We start from the raw sequence: 21,282 nt of genomic DNA on the forward strand, positions 1-21,282 counted from the left end.
ACCACGCGCCCCGCTCACCGTTGTTGCAGTGCCGGACGCAGTCCTGCAGGACAGCCTGCCACTTGTCCTGCTCGGCTTCTGTCATCATGCAGAAGTAGTAGTGACGGGCAGAGGGATGCCAGAGGATGAGCGGGAACTGCGTGGGGCACTTGAGGATCGGGGTGTTGCCCGATTTTGACGTGGTCCCTGTGGAGACAGCATCTGCTGAGCAGCCACCCTCTGTGGCTTCCCTCCGCCACCGCACGCCCAGCAGCGGACCCCTTGCCTCTCTCTGAGGGGCAGGCTCAGGCCCAGGGAGGGCTGTCCTGTCCTAGGGGGACCAGCGAGTCAGTGGGGAGGCTGCTTCCTCCTTTCTCATCCACAGCCTGGATGAAGGAATGTCAGGCTCCCCCGCATCGCTTCTTACAGCCGGTAAAGCATCGCCCTCACTGGGGTCAGGTTCTACCTCCGCGCATGAGGCACAAATAACACAGGGTCAGGACCCTCAGGGTCAAAGGCCGAGCATTATCTTCTTGGGTTTCCCTTCAAATGTCAGCTGCGGAGGCCAAAGTGTGACTTAAATGTCCAGGCAGGGAGGGAGGCAAGGGGGGTGGGGGATAGAAAGTAAATAAAAGAGGGGGGGGGGTCTCTATTTTGTCTGCACGGATATTTGCAATGCAGCGAAATAAGTGGTCCTGGGCTGTGACTGTTATTAATAGCAGGACAATGGCAGTTCTTCTTTGGGGCCTGGCTCTGGGTCCCTGTGCTGGGCTCAGCACCCACAGCATCCTGTGGGGTCTACACAGCACCCCGAGGTCAGCCCTCTCAGTGCAGAGGCCGGAATCCAGGAAAGCCGGAACCTAGCTGAGCCCTCAACCAAGTCTCACACAAGGGGTACAAGCTGCCGCCCCGCCTCCTTGGTCTCCCTGGGCTGGTCTGAAAGGCGGATGTGATCCTGCAAAGGCTTCTGGGAGTCTCAGATCAGGTGGGGTAGGAGAGCTGGGAGGGCTCCTCGTAAATGCAGGGTTGACTTGGCAGTTTACAAAGCAGGCACCTGGATCACCTTCTCCCAGGGGACCCGGGGAAAGGAATGGATAGAGGGAGATCTTCCTAAACAGCTGTGATCACAGGACTCCAGGGGGACAGCCCTCTGATTTACCCTGTGGCCTCAGGCAAAGCCTTCCCAGGCCTCCCCTTGGAGGTGCAGGTTACGTTGGGCACCTGCCGCCAGCTACAGGCCCAACTGGTCCTTCTGCAGACATGGAGCCTGGAGTTCCAGGACCAGGGGCGCCCTTTCCCTGGCCAGATCCCTGGGCACTTCGGCGTGAGATGGGTGGTCCTTTACCTGGTAAGGAGTTGCCAACGAGCTCCAGGTACTGGTCCACAGAGGTGAGGATTTTGTAGCCCGCACTGTTGATGACAGCTCGGGGTGGGACCTGCCGCTCATAAGCCTGAGGAGGGGGCAAGAGAGATGGTCCCTGGGGGTTACGAGGGGGGGGCCAAGCCCAAACCCCATCTCCAACTCTGGCTCCAGGGCTCCATTCAGTGTTGCCTCCTCAAGGCAGGGGGCAGGTAGGGGAGGAAGAAGGGGAGGAGGGAGAGAGAGCAAGAGGAGTCCGACCATCACAGCGACTAGCGGCAACATGGTGTGGTGACCAGGACTCGTTTGACTCAGGCTCTGCACTCATCCTGGCTCCACTGAGTACCGCCCCTGTGGTGCTGAGGATGAGCACCCCCTAGGCTGTAGTTTCCTCTTCTACAAAACCAGGGGAGTAACTAACAGCTCCTGCTCACAGGGCCCGGCCAAGACCCAGTGAGTAATGTGCACAAAACGTTTAGCACAGCGCCTGGCACAGCAAGAGCAGGAAGCACTGCTGAGGCGGCTTCTTAGTATCACCACGGCTGCTCCCACTGCCTCTACGGTCAGCAGCCACCACTAGCTGCGTGTTCGTCACCTACCAGGCACAGGGCCCCACGTGCTTCACTTCACAGAGTTCCCATGATCCAGAGGTGGGGCCCATTCTTAGCCACAAATTCACATAGGTGGGAGGCAGCCCACCTAGGACATGAACCTGGTCTGTCAGCCTCTAGAGCCCAGGGTCTCTGACCCTTAGGAACTGTCCACTAACTTCCTAGGTTCTGAGCACCACACAAGTGCTCTCCTTGGGAGGAAGTTAGGTCTGGGCACTGCTTTCTCACACCAGTGGGGAGAAAAAAATGGTTCTGATGTGGGAGCTCATACAGCATGGCTGCCATGCTGCACCCTGCCACTAGGTGTCACTACTCAGCACTTTTTTTTTTTTTTTTTAGGGCCACACCTGCGGCGGATGGAGGTACCCAGGCCAGGGGTTGAATCAGAGCTGTAGTCTCCGGCATACGCCACAGCAACTCAGGATTGGAGCCACATCTGCGACCTACACTACAGCTCACGGCGATGCCAGATCCTTAACCCACTGAGCAAGGCTGGGGATCGAACCTATGTCCTCATGGATACTAGTCGGGTTTGTTACCCCTGAGCCACGAGGGGAACTCCTCAGCACACTTCATGAGGGGTTGGCACCTCCACCACCATGATTTTCCACAGTAGCAACAGCACCCTGGCACGTGTTAGAGAAACAGATTCCTAACTCTACTCCAGATGTGAATCAAACTTGGGGCGGGGGGGGGGGGGGCAGGGAGCTCCTGCTTCTTAACGAGCCCTCCAGGTGATCTTGGTGCTTGAGAAGCACTGCCCTGGGGCCTTAGATGACTCCTGACTCTGCTCATGTTACTGTAACAGGGATTTGCCTCCAAACACAGGGCACTGAAGCCTGTCCTTTGGCTGCTCTGGAGAACTGTTTGGTCGAAAAATTGGGGTCTGTGGCTCAACCAGGTGGGCTTCACCAAGGGCCGGAAAAGCAAAGGAACAATCAAAGGACAGAGCCTCCCACTGCAGGGCAGGGGGTTGCGGGAGAGCCAGTAAGGAAAGAGATAGGACCGCCACCCAAGGGTCATCTGAGAGGGGACTGGCCAGCGTGCTGCGGCTGCTGAGGAGCGAGGGAGGGGGCTGGGCGGAGGAGAGCCCTGGAGACGGAGCCATCTCGAGGGACCTGGGGGTGGGCGGGGGTCCATGATGAGCTGCTTACGGAGCGAGAGGCAGAGTGAAGGGTGACCCCAGAGAGCTGGGTGTCGGGATGGATGAAATGCCACTTAGAGGGAAGGTTTGGGGAGGCAGGAAGGGGTCGGGGAGGGTGCTGAGATTCTGTTTTGGGCCCTGGCACCCGCCGAGGGAGGGCAGAGGTGTGGAGTCTTAGATTTAGGGGCCGGGGGACCGGGGGGAGAAGCGGCCTGCCGGGCCCGGGAGGAGCTGGAGGCTCCGTGCGGCAGGGCCGGGGGCCTCACCACTTTGTTCTCGTACAGCACCAGCCCATAGTTGTGGGGCACGAGGCTGAAGCGGTTCCTCCACTTCTTGTTGTCCTCCTGGTATTGGAAGAGGTTCCCCGAGAAGATGATGCGTTCCTCCAGCGGCACCTGTGAGAGGGGAGGGCCAGGGAGGAGGCCCAGCGCGTGAGTGGGGGCTCCTCTGAGGAGGTGAAGCCTGGGCGCTCACCCCCTGCTGGGCACACCCCACCCCGACCTCAGCGAGCCCCCTCACCCGCCTCCGAGGCAGGGCGGCATCTCACCCCTCGGGCAGATGAGGAAAGTGAGGCTTGGGCAGCGAAGGGGGTCCAGGTAGGGCAGGGTTGCTGGCATGTGCACCCAGGCCCAGCACCACAACACGGGACTCAGACGGGACCCCACTCGGTCCTGGCCCCAGGCAAACAGGGAGCCCAAGCCACGCTGCTCCCCCATCCACCCCCACTGCGGCGTGGGTGGTCGCTCCAGCCGGAGGGGGACATGTCCACGACCCAGGACTGGGAAGACCCCAGCACCTGAGCACTTCTCTTCCCAGCTCAGTCTGGAGGGTTCCCACTGGACCAGCAGCCTGGCAGACTGGTGACCAGTGTGGGCAGCAGAAACGCCCAGACCTTCCTGCAAAGCCCTCGCTTCGACGCTCCCTCTGGCTCAGTGTGACTGTCACAGCACCTCTCTGGGCCTCAGTTTCCTCATCTGTACAAAGGGGGCAGTGACGGCATGGACGTCTCCAATGTCATCTTGAGGATTCTGAGATGACAGGGGCAAAGGGGACACCGCTGGCACCTGGCAGGCAGCACGAGACTCGGGGCCCCTGTGACCACGACCCACTTCCGCCGCTCCTGTCCATCAGTCTCTGGCTCCTTGGACTGACTTATTTCGGGAAGGGGAGGGGGTGGCCGTCCCTGAGAGCGTGCTTCCTGAGCAGACAGCACCAGGAAGCTTCAGGAAGGAGATGCCAAGGCCACGAGGGAGCAGACTTACTCCTGGATGGGAGGAACCCGGGGAGTCAAGCTCCTGTTTCTCAGCAGCTTCTAACTGTCCTACAACAAATAGGGTGGCTTTTGCAAAAAGAAACACGTCTCATATGTAATAAAGGGAGGAGGGATTATTTTAGTGGTGCCCGACCCTTCCAAGCTTCCTGCCTGGCTTCTGGGTCTGCAGGGCAGCAGGAGGCAGAGGTGGGCGGCCCCTCCCAAGACTCCCCCACCCCCCAGCTCTGTCTCTTCACCACAGCCTCCCCGCCACTCTTCAAGGGGAAATGCCAAAACATTCTTGGAAAATGAGGGCCTATTGTGCTCAAACAATGAGACCCGAAGACTGCTTCCTACCCGGGGATAAAAATATTTACAGGAAAAGAAAATGGTTCCCCTACCAGGAGCCCCCCTTCCACCCCCAGTGGGCTTTGCCCAAGTCACAGAGCTGGGCTCCGTGGTCTATATTTATACTGGGGCCTACTCTCAACCCAGCTCTTGAATCCCTGGCCCATCTAGAAAGAAAGCAGAGCTCTCACTATGCCCTGGTCAGACCCTCGCTGACCCCAGGCCCCCGGGTCTGCGGCCGCCCCTCTGTCTAGAGCCCGAGCCCAGGGCCCAGGCAGGCCTTCCTGGGGGAAGGCCCCCCAAGTCCACCCCTAGGCCCTGGAAGAGGCCCGCAACGGGTGGCTGGTTGTGGGTTTGGGTTTTATTTTTAAGGCTTTCAAACGGCAGAGTCGTATTTCCACTGGAAGCCCTGCAGGAAATGAAACGGAACCCGACAGCCCAGGCCAAATATTTTGGACTCTGCAAAGCTCTTGGATGCCCCGACGGGCCTCTTGGGTGGGAGGCGAATGGCTGGAGCGCGGGCCCCGGGGCTCCCGTCCCGGCTCCACCGGCTGCCCCACCGGAGCCCAGACAAGCGACTCCCTCTCCACGCCTCGGCGTCCACCCCTGTGACAAGGACATGCTCTCAACCCCTCGGAGCAGTGTCGAGACAGCTGGAGGACCAGCGCCCACGCCACAGGATGGCTGTTTTCCCTATTTCTTACTTTCAACTAATACAGTTGTATTATTATTTCTAATAAAAAACAAAGGATGTGACCATGATTGTTATTTCTATCATATTATTGTCATGATGTAACCTCATGAGAGCTAGTTTCCTGAGTGGCAAGATGGGACCAAAAATCCCTCCTTCTCAGGGACCGTGGGTGATTTCATTTTGCGCTTCTCGCTTACATGCAACTTCGGTTTTCCCACCATGAATCCTCACCCTCAACCCCTGTGAGTGGGTTTTTTGTGTGTGTGTGTGTGTTTTTTTTAAAAGACTTTTTAGGGCTGCATCCGCAGCATATGGAGGTTCCCAGGCTAGGAGTCAAATCAGAGCTATAGCCAGAGCCACGACAAGGTGGGATCCGAGCCGCCTCTGCCTACACCACAGCTCACGGCAATGCTGGATCCTTAACCCACTGAGTGAGGCCAGGGATCAAACCCGCATCCGCATGGATACTAATTGGGTTCATTAACCGCTGGGCCAGGACGGGAACCCCTCACCCTTGTGAGCGTTAAAGGGGCGTCTCATGCGGAGAGAAGGCTGGGTGCTGTCAGGCGACCCCACTTCCATCCTCGGTGACGGGGACCAGGCTGCCTGTCACATTTCCCTCCACACAGCGGAGCTGCCACCGGCAGCAGCTCACCTGCACTGGGTCCACGGCCGTCTTTCCTATCATCTTTCCTATGTGCCCCTGCCAGACACCCAGCCAGGCCACACCTGCCCTCTGTTGTCACGAGGTCGGGAGGTTGCCATGACACCAGGAGACCTGACCGGCTCTTCTGGGCCCCAAGACAAAGAGACATGAGATCCTCCGAGAGGCTCTGACACACAGCCCTGACCTGCCCTCCAACCCAGGCAGGCTGGGGGTCACAGCAGAAGGAGCCTTGGAAGAGGAATCTAGAAGCTGGCTCGAGTCCCCGCCTGTGCCATCCTGGGCAAGCCGTTTAAAGGCTCGGCTCCAGGCCTTTGCATGTGCCACAGCCTCGGTCTGATGGTCCTTCTCCCATCTGGTCTTCAGCTGAGATGGCCCTTCTTCCGGGAAGCCCTCCTGGGCCATCCGGACCAGTCAGGCCCCACTGTCTGAGTTCACCCGGCATCTCCCTCAGGGCGCCCACGTCCCTGTGTAAGGGGCTGTGTACTGTCTCCCCGAATGTCTGGGGGCAGCAGGGGCAGCGTGGCTCCAGGACCTGACCCCTCACAGTCATGTCTGGAGAAGGAGCCTGTCGCTCAAGGAAATCCCTGAGTCTCAGCAGCCGCTCCCTGACCTCTGACCCCATGCCTCCAGCTGTTCCTCCTGCTGAGGAGACAAAGGGCAGCAAATCCTCAAAGCGGGGTCAAGTGATGCCAGCTCCCACTCTTTCGGTCCCATGATAAACAGGCACATTTTAGGTGACTTGGTTTTGGGGGGGGGGGTGGAATGAAAAAACTCCCCGTGTGGGGCCTGCACAGGCTCTTCTTTCTGCTCTGTCCCCTCCCCTGTCACCCCCTGCTGCAAACCCACACCCCTACCCACACCAGTCCCCCTTCCTGAGAGACCTCCCCAATAATCCAAATCCCACCAGGCTTCGGGGCCCCGTGAACACCCCCCCACACACAAAGCTTCCCTGACGCCTCTACCATGATAACTCTGCTCTCTGAAGAAAAGACAGAAAAACTGAGGCTCAGCAAGGCAGAGCCACCGTGCCCGAGGTCCCCCAGCAGGTGGGGACTCGGAGCCCCTCAGTAATCCCACCTGCTCCCCCTTCCCACTTATCGGCTCACTGCATCATCAGCACAGCCCCACGCGGGAGGTACCCCTTCGGCAGACGAGGAGAGAGCCTTGAGGAAGTGAGGGGCCATCAGGAGCACAGGGCACTGTCCCCAGCCCAGAGGAAGCCAGCAGGGCTGGGTAGGGAGGTTGTGGCAAGGTGGGCAGCTTCACAGCCCACCCATCACGGGACTCAGACATGGGTGACCTGGTTCAGACACCACTTCCAGAGGGACCAGCTCAGCCAGCCTGATCCCCAGGGAGAAGCTGGTGGGCGCTCTGCCCAGGGGCCACCAACCAGGAGTAAGTAGCCCCTGGGCCGCCACTGGGCCACCCTGCAGAGGATAAGAGCCAGCACCCTTCCTCTCATCACCCCTCCCTCTGCCACCTGCCTGGCCATCCGGGGGGGGCGGGGAGCAGAGGACAAAGGTCACTGGAAGGGAATGACCCCAGCCCTGGGACATGTGGTGCCCTCACAGAAGGCTTCCCTGGGCTGACACAGGGACCCTGCACCACCCCCCAGAGGGACAAGGGCTGGCCTCTCACCTCAAGTGCTCAAATCCTGGACTGGTGGCTTCCAGCCGGACACCCAGAGGCCCACATATGCTTCTGGCTGTTCGTCACCTCCTCGCCCCCAGCCCCACGCCATAGCCAACCACAGGATTCCCCTCCCCAGGAGGCTCTGCTCGCCTCCCCCAGCCCATGCCGACCCCCAGGCTGGAGCCAGGCAGCTTCCAGTTCTCGCTGGACAAATATTTACTGTGCAAACATAATCCTACTACTGATAACGGGATAATGACAAGGCCGCTAAGGATGACAGTGTCCGCCAGCCCTGCCAAGCACCTGCCCAGCCCCAGGCACCCCAGTGACAAATCTTTAGGCCTCACGACCACCCACCTAGTGTGGGAGGTGTGCTCATCCCAGTTCACAGATGCGTGAACCGAGGCGAGGTAACTAGCTCGCGGGCGCGGGGACTGCAGGAGGAGGAGCTGGCCTGGGACCCAGGCCCGTCGTCGAGGGGACTCAGAGCCTCGGCTCCAATGATGGAGGGGCTGGGCCGGGGGAGTCGCCCAGCACCAGCTCCTCGGCCTGTTCAGAGTGTGGCCCTTAGAGCCATCGCCGCAAGAGCGGGAAACCGAGGCCCAGGGCCCGCCCGGCACCCGACCCGGCACCTCTCACCTTGCGCCAGAGCAGCTGGGCCTGCGGCGCCCCGGTGCCCTCGATCTCGTGGCGCATGCTGTTGAAGAGGGCCACGCCATACTGGTCCTCGTAGAAATGAAGGAACTCCGTCAGGATCTTCCCGGTTTTCTCTGAAAGGGAGAGACAGACAGGCCGTGAGGGTGGCCACGTGGGGCCCTTCCAGGCGGCAACCCTGTCCCCGATTCCAGCTTGTGAAGTTGTTCCTGCGCACACCTGGGGGAGCCGCCGGGCAGGAAAAGGGGGCAATGACCTTGACCGAGGACCCACCAAAGAGAAGACACGAGAGAAGACACGAAACCAACAGGCACGTGAAAAGATGCCCGGCCTCGCCCGCCAGCCAACAAACACAAACAGAGGCGAGATGTGTCATTCCCATCGTGGCGCAGCGGAAATGAGCACGACTGGGAACTATGAGGTTGTGGGTTCGATCCCTGGCCTCGCTCAGTGGGTTAAGGATCCGGTGTTGCCGTGAGCTGTGGTGTAGGTCGCAGGTGTGGCTCGGATCTGGCGTTGCTGTGGCTCTGGCGTAGGCCGGCGGCTACAGCTCCAATTGGACCCCTAGCCTGGAAACCTCCATATGCTGTGGGTGTGGCCCTAAAAAGACAAAAACAAACAAACAAACAAAAAGAAGCGAGATATCATTTTCCCTTGGTTGGACCAGCCAGGACGCGGAAAATAGACATCTTAACCAGAGCAAGGGGGTGGGAAGCTGGGATGGCCTTCTTTGTGGGGGGCACTGTGGCTGTGTGCCTGGTTCTCTGATGCTGCACTTGCTCCTCTAGGGATCCAGCCCACAGAACCCGTGCAGGAACGGCAGGCACCTACACGCCAGAACCCGGCCAACCGCGCATGTGAGGGGTGACTCCAGACCTAGCAGTTCAGCCAGGACAGTCAGAAGATGAGGGTCCGAGGCTCACATACCACCACAGGGAAGCTGTCTGCCCTCTGTCATGGAACCAGAAGCAAGCTACAGAATCCCACGCTGAATAGCACCCCGTGTCAAATCATTCCTGTGTGTGCCCATGAGTCATTCAGGCTTGGAGACTTCAAGGAAGGGGCCCCCAGAAGGCAGCCCTCCAGGCTGTTTAGGGCGGCACATTTGGGTGTGGGAACGAGGAATACAGAGCAATTTTCTTTGGCTGCTTTACTCACCTGTATAGAATTTGTTTTTTTGGTTTTGGTTTTTTTTTTAAGGGCTGCACCTGTGGCATATGGAGGTTCCTGGGCTAGAAGTCAAATTGGAGCTACAGCAGCAGGCTTACACCACAGCCACAGCAATGCCGGATCCTTAACCCACTGAGCAAGGCCTGGGATCGAACCCACACCCTCATGGAGACTAGGTGAGTTCTTAATCCCCTGAGTCTCAACAGGAACTCTATCACCTGTGTAGCATTTGAATCATTTTATGCGCATGATTCTTTTCACAATAAAAAACAAACATTCTAGGAGTTCCCTGGTGGCCAAGAAGTTAAGGACTCAGTGTTGTCACTGCTGGGGCACAGCTTCAATCCCTGGCCCCAGAACTTCTGCATGCCATGGGCATGACCAAAGAAATTCTAAAATGAATTCATTTAGCAAGTTAACAACCACTCTGCTTTCACTGGCTGTTTGCTTCTCTCTTCTGCTAAAGCAGTGTCTGAAGAGTAAAAGGGAGCCCTGTGGCGCCAGAGCAGGCCCAGCCTACGTCAGACGCTCGGTGTCTGTGCCGCCTCAGCATCTGCATTTACAGATGAAGAAACTGAGGTCCAGACCCACGGGGTGGGTGGTGGGGAGGCTTCTCCTGGGGCCGCCCTGAGACTTCTTGGTCGCAAGTAGCTGTAACCTGAGTCCTGACCTGGGGTCTGCGCTGGCCCACTGTCCAGGAGCCCCCTCTGGGCCTGCACACCAAGAGGTCTGGACTCGGTAATGGACAGGCCCTGCCACCTCGGACAGGCTTGGATTCCGGGTTCCGAAGACCTGGTCCTTTCTCAAAGAAGAAGGGACCGCTGTGATGCCATCCTGCCCAGGGCTGGTGTCTGGAGAGAAAGCACCCAGCTAGGACAGCATTTCATCCCATCCTCTCAACGGTTCTATGGGGTATCGGGTGCGTTATCCCCACTGTACAGAGGAGGACACTGAGGCTCAGAGAGGTTAAGCCACTCACACAAGGTCACACAGCTAGTGGGTGGTACAGCTGGAATGCAGTCCGGAGACCCAGCCAGGAGGTGGCGGTCGGGAGGAAGGCTTAGAGCATGTGCTGCACCCCACACCCAGGATCTCAGGCGGGGCCGCTCCCTCCACTCCTTCCAGTGACAGCTCAGCCTGTGGGTCCCTTCTCCACAGGCCTGGGCTCCCCTTTCCTGGAATGAGCTTGCGCCTATTCAGAGTCTGTTTTAGGGGGAGGAAGGGGAGAACAAATGAGGAATTTGCTTTGAATGCCTATTTTTTAAAAACCATAAACAACCAGAACTCTCTCAAAGGCCACGGGAACTGTTTTGAAAAATGATGAGGCAGGACAGCGCGGGGGTGCGGGATGGGAGGGGGGGCTATGGGGTAACAAATTGGAGCCAAATAGAGAAAATAAGACGGTGGACCACAATTATATTGATAACACATCAACTCCTCCCCATAATCAGTGTTAACCCAAGCCGGTGAGTGGGCAAGTTTTACAGCTATGATCCCAAAGAATCTTCGAGAAAACCCTAGGGAGTCAGTGCTGCTGTTTTCCCATTTTAGGGATGAGGAAGCTTGCAGACCCAGGACTGGAGAGGCGGGTGGTCAGCCTCCAGGTCAGGGTTTTATCCCAACTCTGCATCCAACAGCCGGACACCCACCGGGTGCTACTCTCCCAGCACGCAGATGGGCAGGCTTGGCCCTCCGATCTCCAGGGGCCTTCAGCCACGGCTCTAGGATGCCTGACTCGGCCCTGGGGCACCAGCCTCAGACACAGCATTATTTCCAGGAAGACCAGAATCTGCCCTGACTCTCTGGGATCCAGGCCCAGGAGGAAGCTGCCATCCTGTGTCAGGACCCGAACCCAAGACCACCCAACTCACAACAGCTCTCAGCTGCCGGGTCAGCAAAGCCCAGACCTCACAGCCAGGCAGGGAGTGGCCGGGTGTAGAAGGCCCTGGGGCTGGGCCAGGGAAGAAGGAAGGGGGAGGTCCAGCCAGGCATCACCCATCAAGGGCACCAAGGCACACCTCGGGTGGGACCCTGGGAAGCCAGAGGCGGCTGAGGATGTGAAAAACAGAACGGGGTGACCCAGACGGAGCCAGAGGGTGATGGTGCGGCTGGCAGGCCTGAAGCATCAGGCATGAGAGGGCAGCGTGGGCAGCAAGAAGGAAATTCATTCTAGGCCTCTCACACTGGGATGCAGACAAGTTACCCACGCGAAACTGTGGGACCAGAGGCCAGGAGTGGAGGGAAGGAGGGGTGCGAGAGAAGCTACCTGGGAGAGGGGAGAGAGAGGGTATGGGCAGAAATGGGGGTGCCTCACTCAAAGGAGTAGGAAAAGAGGAGGCAGCCCCAAGGGCCCTGCACCCCCAAACAGATCACAGCAGCCCTGGCCAGATCCTACCCACCTGCAAGGACAGGCAGGCCCTGCCACCCAGACTCGAGAACTACATAGACCTGGATCTGTTTTCAGATCAACTTTTTGCCACCTGAGATTCTAGAAAACAAACAGATCGGAGAGTGTGGGGTGTCTAACTGCCCAAACATGGGAGCCGGGCGGATTGGGACAGGGAGGGCTGAGCGTGAACCCCGGGAGGGTGGGCCTGGCAAGGGCTGGGCCAGGGGGCTGCCCACCTCCCCCCGCCCGCCCCCCCCACAGGACTGTGGCTGCTGCAGGGCAAGAGGTCAGGGACCCAGAGGAGGGTCCCGGGCAGGGCCAGAGAACGGGGTCCGCTCAGCTGAGGTTTGGCAGCAGAGGGAGCCCTGGAAGGGGAAGACCCCAGGGGGATGGGCTGCGGGATGGCTTCTTGGCAGCCCCCGGGCACATTCTTGAGAGGCATCCTAAGACAACTTGGGAGGTTGCTGAGTACAGAGAAGTGCCAGGAAGGCAAGGACGAGGACCGGGGCGGGGTAGGGATAGGTGTCAGGGCTGGGAAGGAGGCAGAGAGGTGGGTGGGGGAGGGGGTCCCCTCCAGGAACAAAGGGCTCCCAGGGGAGAAGTCCCAAACAGGGTCCCCCAGCAGCCTCTCTGGCAGGAGGATGCAAGCAGGCACCCCGGCCCTGGAGAAGGCCTCCCCGGAGGGCAGGACCTCCACACTCCTCCTGCCTGCGAAGCTGAGGGGCAGGCGCCCAGGGCCCCTGCAGCCCCCTCCCTGCAAGGCCTACTCAGCACCCCACTCTCTGCACCCTGCCTATAATTCAAATCCCCCCCTACCCTGCCGCAGCGCCCCCGCTAGGGTGTCTGTGGGTGGTCCCCGACACCTCAGGCATCCTTCTCTGCTCCACACCTAACCCTAACCCTGCCAGCTCACCCTTTCCTCCCACTTCTGGAGACGTCACCTGCCACCCCAGAGGGGACTGTGAGCCAGAGAGGGTGAGGCGCTCGCCTGAGGTCGCACAGCTAGACAGAGGCAGTTGGGGTTTGAACCACGGCCCACTGAGCCCCTCCTGATCCTAGCTCTGACCCCACCAGACCTCCGTCCCCGCCGAGGGCAGAGGGAAAGCAGGCTGCAGCCCATCTCCAGAGGCAGGGCCCCATCCCAGCGGGGGCAGGGGGGGGAGGTCCCAGGCCCCAGGAATGGGGTGCTGGGGGGAGGCCCTGGCTAGCTCGCTGGGAGCTACCGAGGCTGGGGCGGAGCAGTCTGAGGGCGTGAGCCGGCCTCACCCACATTTTCTCATACATCCTCCCTCCTTCCTGGCACGGACTCAGCCCCAGGTGCTGTCAGATGAAAAGGTATCAGGGTGGGGGCGGTAGGGACAGAGCCTGTCCGCCAGCCCAGCTCTGAAGACCTCAGTTCTGCAAGCAGCTGAGCTCTCCCGCCCAGAGCTCCAGGTTGCTCACCTCTAAAATGGGGGTAACCGAATCCATCCACGGTGCTCCCACCTGACATGCGCAGTTCAGGATCCCCGTAAATGTTACCATTGATGATACTCGAGAGTCCCTGTCGTGGCTCAGCGGAAACAAATCCGACTAGCATCCCTGAGGATGGAGGTTTGATTCCCGGCCTCGCCCAGTGGGTTAAGGATCCGGCGTTGCCGTGAGCTGTGGCGTAGGTCGCAGACTCAAGGCTTGGATCCTGCGTCGCTGTGGCTGTGGTGGAGGCCAGCGACTATAGCTGCGATTCGACCCCTAGCCTGGGAACCGCCCTAGGCTACAGGTGCGGGCCTAAAAACACAGTAATAATAATGATGATTGTGCTCAGCGAATAACAGCAATAGTTAGAGAAAGTTGTATTCGCAAGAATAACTTTTACAGTTAGAAAAAAATCCAATAAAGACTTAAAAAAAAAGAACCAGGAAAAGAATCACAAAATAATAATAACGATAAGGATCAGTAGGCCTTCGACAAAGATCAGACAAAGGGAGAGCCCTCCCTCCGGCACCGGCAAGGTTGGGGGGCGGGGGGCTGGGAACACCAGGCCACGTGCAAGGAACACGAGGAACCCAGGTTCCCACAGGATCTTGGCAGGGCTCCCTGGGCATCACCTGCGGCCTCTGCGAGAGCCCGGAGCCCATCACTGGCCCCACTCGTGCCCTCTGCCAGCACATCCCACGGCATTAGGAGATAAGCTCACCCCACTCAGACCCAGGGCCTGACACACACCCGGAGCCTTCAAATGGTCCCGGGGTGAATTCAGGTACATAAACCCTCCATTTACAGGTGTATAAACCAAGGTTCACAAAGATTAATGGCTCACAAAAGGTCATCTCGCTGTGAGTCAACAAAGCTCCAGAGCACCCACACGGGGCGGGGGGGGGAAGGGGGAGAGAATTTCTTATGGGATCACCTGCAGGGGCCCCACTCCTTTATGGGCCCAAGAGGGCAGCACGCGATTTCTGGGAATCTGTGCCCAGCCACCACTGTGCTCGGGGACCTGGGCGAGCGGCCACCCACCCGGGGTCTATGTGCACGCCTCGTCCCCCGCACGCAGGTAGTGAGCTGCACTCAGATCTGAAGAAGCCACTGCTTCTTCACCGCAGGGGCCAGGGTGAAATACACACACAGAGACAGACAGACAGACAGACAGACACACACACACACACACACTCTGTCATGGGGGCTGTTCTGGAGTGGAGCCTTTAGCAGAGCTGGCTCAATAACGTGCATCTGTCCCTCTAGTAATTAGGATGGCTCTGTCCCCCCCCCCCCAATAACTGGGACCCTGTCTCCAAAGCCTGTACCCTTTGGGGCCATCAGGGGTGACCTGCAGGGGCCTCCTTACCAGCCAGGCCTCGTGACTGCCTGCAGAACTCACTCCCAGAGGGAACCAAGGCACGTTTCCACTGAGGACTTGGCATGTTCAACGGCTCAGGAAGTGCTGATCTGGTCAGCCCCACTTTACAGATAAGGAAACTGAGGCTCAGGGGGACTTGGGGACCTTCTCAAAGACACTCAGCCTCGAAGGGAAAAGCGGAGCATTTCAAACCTAGTCTCCCATCGAAGCCTACACAAACCCGCACCCCGTAAAGCCTCTCCATTCACGACAATCTCCAACGTCCTGCCTTACAGATTTTTTTTCCTCTGCTTTTTAGTAGACTATTTTGTTTGGTTTTTCGGCCACAGCAGGTGCATATGGAGTTCCTGGGCCAGGGGTCGAATCCAAGCCACACCTGCGGCAAAACCGGGTCCTTAACCCACTGCACCGGGCTGGGAATTGAACCTGCACCACCACGGAGACAACCTGGATCCTTAACCCACTGCTGCACAACAGGAACTCCTGCAGGGGACTTTATTTTTTTTAGAGAAGGTTTATATTCACAGGAAAAATTGAGGTGGAGGTACAGAGATTTCCCATGTACCCCTAACCCGCAGGTGCGTAGCCTCCCCTGTTCTCCACACCCGCACCCAGAGTGGCTCACTTGATGCTGCTGCTGAAAACGCACTGACACATCCTTATCCACCAAAGCCCATCGCCTCACACACCCTTGCTGGGTCTCTGCCTGCTCCCTCCAGGCAGGCAGAGCAGGCTTTACAATCCCCATTCTACGGATGAGGAAATCAAGGTTCAGAGAGGCAAAATGACGTTCCCAAGGTCACACAGCTGGCGACTATCAGAGCCAAGATTGAAATCTGTCTGGCATCTCTAAGCCCTATCTGGTCCGAGCTGGCAGGGAACCGTCACACCTTCGCATCCTGAGTCCTGCCCTGTCCATCTTCTCTGACCTCAACCTTCCTACTTGCAAAATGGGTGGCTGGGTCCCTGTGGGCTCAGCTGATCTAAAATCTCAACGAGGATCTAATCAGCACTGCGCTGGTTCCAGGAGCTGACTGGGATGCTGGCCTCAGCACCATTTCTGAGCGGCTGGTGAGTCAGCTCTGAGCTGACCACAGCCCCCTCGGGCTGGGCAGAGGAAGCGGGGGTGGGGGCCCAGACTCAACACCACCCCACTCACAAACACAGCCCCATCGCAACTGGGCACGCAGGCTCTGGGCTCAAGTTCCAGCTCTGCTACCAACTAGCTATGCCGCCTTGGCCAAGGCACTTCCCCTCTCTGAGCCTCTGTTTCCCCCTCTGCAAAGTGGCACAACAGTATCTGCGTGATGAGGTTATAAGACCAACGGGCCAAAGAGCATAAAGCACTTCACCCTGGCAAGGAGGGGGCATGTCGCTAATGGGGACGCCTGTAAAGTGCCTCTAGTCCAAGGTTCCGCAGAGCCAGCGAGGCCCTGGAAATAGGCTGAGCAACCCCTGGCCTGGCCCGACCCCACCCCAGGATGAGCACCAACAGCAGGCAAGGCAGCCGGAAGAATGCTAATCTCTGATTTTCCAACCTGACAACGCTAAGGATCACGCTACTTCCTGCACTCAGATGGCAGCGGCTGGGCAAGAACTGGGGAGGCTCCACAGTGGCCTCAAGTTCCCTAGAGACTCTGGGGGCCCCTGGGTGCACAGGGAGAAGGGGCTCGCTGAGCTGAGGGTGGGAGGAAGGAGTGCAGGGGTCCTCGGAGTATGGACCCAGAAAGGTACACCCAAGAGCATCCAGCACCAAGCTAGGGGATTCCGTGCCTTCTCCCCGCCCTCCCAAGCCCAGCACACGCCACATCTGTGCCAAGCCTCTTACCTGGCTCTCCCCCCTCCCCCCACCAATCCTCAACTCAGCCCTGGGGCAGGTGGTGTCTGAATTGGAGGAACGTTTCGGTAGAGGAGACGGAGCCCCAGAAAACTGAGACCCCTACCAAGCCCCTCTGCTGGGGAACAGCAGAGGCAGGATCTGAGCCCAGGTCCAGAACCCCCTCCACGCTAACAGGCGCCAGAACCATCTCCAGCCGAGATCTCATCAGCCACGTGCCAACCACGGAGGTTTCACAGTGGCCCCAGCCCTGGAGGGGCCCGAGCTGAGGGCACTGGGCCAGACCTGTCCCTGGCTCATCCGGTCCCTCCAGTGGGCTCCAGGGACCACACCTCACCCACCCGGTTTCAGGGCTGAAAGATTTGCAGACTGAAACCAGGCGGGCAGCACCCTGTAGGGTGGGGCAGGCCCTCAACCGGCCTGCCTGGTTCCCAGAGCAAAGGGGGAGCCAGCTGGGGGTGGGGATGCGGGGGAGGATACCAGCCCCACCCACCCCCATCTGAAGGAACAGCGGAGGCAGAGTGGGGGCAGGGACTCAGTTTCCTCATGCCACAGAGCTGTCCAAATACCACCAGCTCCATCACCTGCCTGGGAGATCAGGGAAAGCCTGAGGTCCAGAGCAGTGGGGACACTCTCCCAGGGTCACACAGCCTGTCCTGACAGAGCTGGCCAGGTATGCCAGGTATGCCAGCCCCCAGAGCCTGGCCCATGGCCCTTCTGCTCGCCCGCCTCTGTTATCACTATTAACACATAACAGCAAAGGCCACTTGCTCAGCAGCCGCTCTGTGCCACATACGATGCTACACGTCTACATTAGCTGTTTTTGGGGGTTTTTTTCCGGTCTTTTTAGGGCCGCACCTGTGGCATATGGAGGTTCCCAAGCTAGGGGTCTAATAGGAGCTACAGCTGTCGGCATATGCCAGAGCCACAGCAATGCCAGAGCCAAGCAACATCTGCAACCTACACCACAGCTCACAGCAACGCCGGATCCTTAACCCACTGAGCGAGGCCAGGGATCAAACTCGCGTCCTTATGGATACTAGTGGGGTTTGTTACCACTGAGCCGCAATGGAACGCCCTACACGAGTTATCTGATGCACAGTCTCCACTTTACACAGAAGAACTCTAAAATCAGAGAGGCTGAGTGACTCCTCTGGGGACACACAGATGGTCAATTATACAGACCCAGCACAGTCTGAGGGTTAAGCGGGAGCTCAAGTGTGAGCAGATGCATCTCACCTCCACCTTCCAGCTTGCCAGCCCCTGGGACTCCTGGCAGCACTGGCCATGTGGGTGGCCACTGTTAGACAGGCTGACACGGCTCCTGTTCTGGACCTGTAATCAGGGAGTAAGCTGGGGGGTGGGGGGGTGGTAATGAGAGGCTCCATCAGCCAGCAGAGGAGGGGGACTGGCAGGCGGCCTGTGAGAAGAGCCTGAACCAGCAGCTGGAACCCTGCAGAGCCAAGGCCAGCAGGGGGTAGGACAGCCAAGTGGCCCCACCCCCAGGCCAGTCCTTGCGCAGAAGGGAAACAGCACCCAAAGAGGGCAAGGGACTGACCCAGGGTCAGCGCACTTCTGGACCTGAATGATCCCCACCCCAGCGTGCCCTGCTCTCAGCGCAAGGCCATCAGGGTGAGGCCAGAGGTGGGCTTCCTAGTGGACCAGGGGCTGGTCAAGCGGCCCAGGCTACACTATTAGTCACTGCCTCCCCATCTCACTCCTGCCACAGCCTCCAAATTTCTACCCCCTCCCCCGACTCCTGGCTCCCTCTGATCCATCCCACATGCAGGAACCACAGGGATCTCTTTGTTACAGCCCTCGCCCTGAACCTCCCCTGCTCCAAACCTTCCATGGCTCCCACTGCCTTCTGAACAAAGATCAAGCTCCTCAGTACACATGCTCCTCCCCGCCGCCACGGGGTCCTGCACAGGCTGCTCTCCCAGCCAGGGACACCCCTCCCTCCTCTGCTGAGCTCAGCTCACTCCCCAGCTCTCTTCCCCAGGATGTCCCCAAGCTGAGTGGTACTCCCGCCCCCTCCCACAGCCCCTCCACCCCCACCCCCATCCCTCAGGTCTCACAATGGGTAAAGACCTGCTCCCTGACTCCCCCAGGCACTGCCCATCACAGCTGGGACTGACCTGGCTCAAAGCAGGAGCGGAAAGGAAGCCCAGAACGAGAGACCAGAGAGCGCCACCTGCTTTGAGCAGCATGCCTGCCACCACCACCACCACCCCCCGCCCCCCGCCACCGCCACCTGCCCCAGAGATGGTTCACAGTGGGAAGCCAGGCCGATGCCCAACCCAGGGGCCACGGCTGGGTCCTGGGGCCACTAGAATGTGCACGACGCAGCCCTTTTTTGCTCAGGAAGGTGGCTGCCACCTCGAGGCTTCCTCCCTGCCAGCCTCAGGTGCCCCAAAGGGACTCTCCGCTGGGTCACCCCTTCCCTGGGGCCAGTTACGGACAAGGAAAAGCCGCTCCCCACAGTGCAGCTGCCCTGGGCGCACCGAAGCCCGGTAACCATGGACACCTGGCCCGATGCCGGCTCCACGCATCAAGTGGGAGATCAAGACGGCCGGGGGAGGGAGGGAAGGTCCTTGTTCCCCCCTCCCCCGACACAGGAGAAATGGAAGCCTGGGGCAGTTAAGAAGCCTACCTGGCGTCACACAGCTGATGAGGCAAGATGCCCGCTGATGACACAAGCACCCTGCAGGGGGCTTTGCAACATCCTGACCCTGAGCCCTGGCCGCAGCCCCAGGGCAGGGGGTGATAGTATCACCCCCACCAAGGAAACAGAGGCCGGGAGGCCCAGTGGCTTGTCCAAGGTCAGCCAGCTGCCAAGTGTCAGAGCCCAAATGCAAGCTGGGAATTGAACCCAGACTCTCGGGGCTGAGAAAACATTCAACGAACAGCCCTGCAAAGCACTCGTAGAGGCTCTCCTGGACTCAGATCGCCCCAGGAGAAAAGGCTCGTCCATCACCGGATTCTCAGCACCTGCCACGGGGCCTGGCACTCCGCCCCCGCAAGCACAATACGCCAAATTGGACCCAGGATCTCAATCCTCCGGCCCTCCCCAGGGCCCCAGCCCAGCCGTTTCCCACCAACCTAGGACTTCCCTCCGCCACACTTTCACCTGCCCTCTGCACGGGGCTCCCATCCCCCTCTTTTCCACTGTTCCAACTCTTGGCCAGACTTCAGGGACCCGCTCAAATAGCATCTCCTCCATCACAACGTTTTGCAGTTTGCCATTTGCATGTAATTCTAAGCATGAGCGAGGCATGCGCTAATGCACACAGCACTGAGCCCAGGGCCAGGCAGCCCCCATAACAATTACCATCAACACTCCTTCAGTGAACCTCCCCCAGATTTACTGTTGAACCCATTTACAGATGAGGAAACTGAGGCTCAGAGACATGGCTTGCCCCGCCTCACACAGGTAAGAGGCCAAACCGGGATGTGAAGCCACACCAGCCTCTGTTCGATGCTCTAGTCCAGCACCTAGAACTGTGCGGGTCACAGAAAGGGGGCTCAGGAGTACTTGTTGGCTCCCTCCGGGACATACCCCACTCGCCTGGCAGCTCCCCAGGTCAGGGCAGCACCTTGGTCACTTCTGTGGCCCAGACCCGCAGTGCAGCATCAGTTTTGGGAGAAACTTTTGGGAAGGTTTTTCACGCAGGCAGGTGTGTTCTGCGGCCAAATTCGAAGCACGAAGCAAGCGTGGAGCTCAGATTACTCTCCCTGGGCCTTAGTTTCCTCATCTGTAAAGTGGGTCTGATGTGATTCCCCCGCCAATTCACTCAGCGACTAGGGGTCCCCAGAGGATGTTAGCAGCGCCTGCTCTTAAAGTGCCCTCAGGAGAGGGTGGCTTTTGCTGTTAACAAAGGGCCTCGTGAGCCTTACAAAAGGCTGTGGCTACAACCTTAACCTTTAGCACGTGTAGAACCCCTGCCCAGGCGCGGTTCCTCATTAGTGGGCCAGGCACTTACGCCGATAACAGGCCGCTGGACGTGGGAAGGGCCCTCTGAGGTCAAGGCCAAGCTCCCCATTGGCCAGACGGGAAAACTGAGGCTAGGGGAAGGGGCAGCCCTGTTAGTGGCCCAGCTCCTCGTAAGACACAAGTCAGTGGGGCTTTAGCCCCCAGAGAGTTCCACTGTCTCTGTTCTTGGGGTCTCTCCCAGTGCCCACCCCCTCCTCCCCAGGACCACCCTCCACCACCCCGGCCCTCTACTTCCCCCTGGTGCTTCTTGCAATTACCGAGACATATCATCCCCTACAGAGACCCAGCACCCAGCTCACGTCTGGCCCAGGTGGGCGCTCGATCAATGAGGGCTGCATGGACCCCGGTGGAAGGTCACCCAGTCGTGGATGCCAACGTGGGCCACCCTGGAGACCTGGGAAGGAGGCCAGCTGGGTCTCCCATCACGGAGGCAGCTCTGGGGCAAAGCGGTGGGGCCAGGAGGAGCAGGCCGGGGGCCCTGGCAAAGCTACCTTTAAACCGCTTCTTGGTTCGCAAATTTTTAACCACAGCTCAGCAACCCAGGTTTGGTGGAAAAGGGTGCCTGGAGGCAGGAGGGCGGGAAGTGGCGGAAGGGAGGCCCCAGAGCCACCCCACCCCCAAAGGCAGCCTGCGGACCGCCCACGGGGACTGGCCTTTCCCTTCCACCTCGAGGAGGGTGGGAGGAAGTCCCATCTCGACACAAACAGAGGGAAAC

General features: G+C 59.2%; 1 protein-coding gene across 1 annotated transcript in view; it reads right to left on the bottom strand.

Annotated features, from left to right (window-relative positions):
- NIBAN2 (niban apoptosis regulator 2) overlaps positions 1–21,282 on the bottom strand; it is a 57,165-nt gene that overhangs the window by 13,236 nt on the left and 22,647 nt on the right. Inside the window, exons 2-5 of the mRNA XM_047768458.1 lie at positions 8,327–8,457; positions 3,361–3,489; positions 1,325–1,430; positions 19–186 (exon numbers count right to left, since the gene is read on the bottom strand). Coding sequence (XP_047624414.1) covers positions 19–186; positions 1,325–1,430; positions 3,361–3,489; positions 8,327–8,457 — 534 coding nt within the window. The remainder of the gene's footprint in view (positions 1–18; positions 187–1,324; positions 1,431–3,360; positions 3,490–8,326; positions 8,458–21,282) is intronic.

Source organism: Phacochoerus africanus, chromosome 2, assembly GCF_016906955.1.
Source record: "Phacochoerus africanus isolate WHEZ1 chromosome 2, ROS_Pafr_v1, whole genome shotgun sequence".
Classification (NCBI taxonomy): domain Eukaryota; kingdom Metazoa; phylum Chordata; class Mammalia; order Artiodactyla; family Suidae; genus Phacochoerus; species Phacochoerus africanus.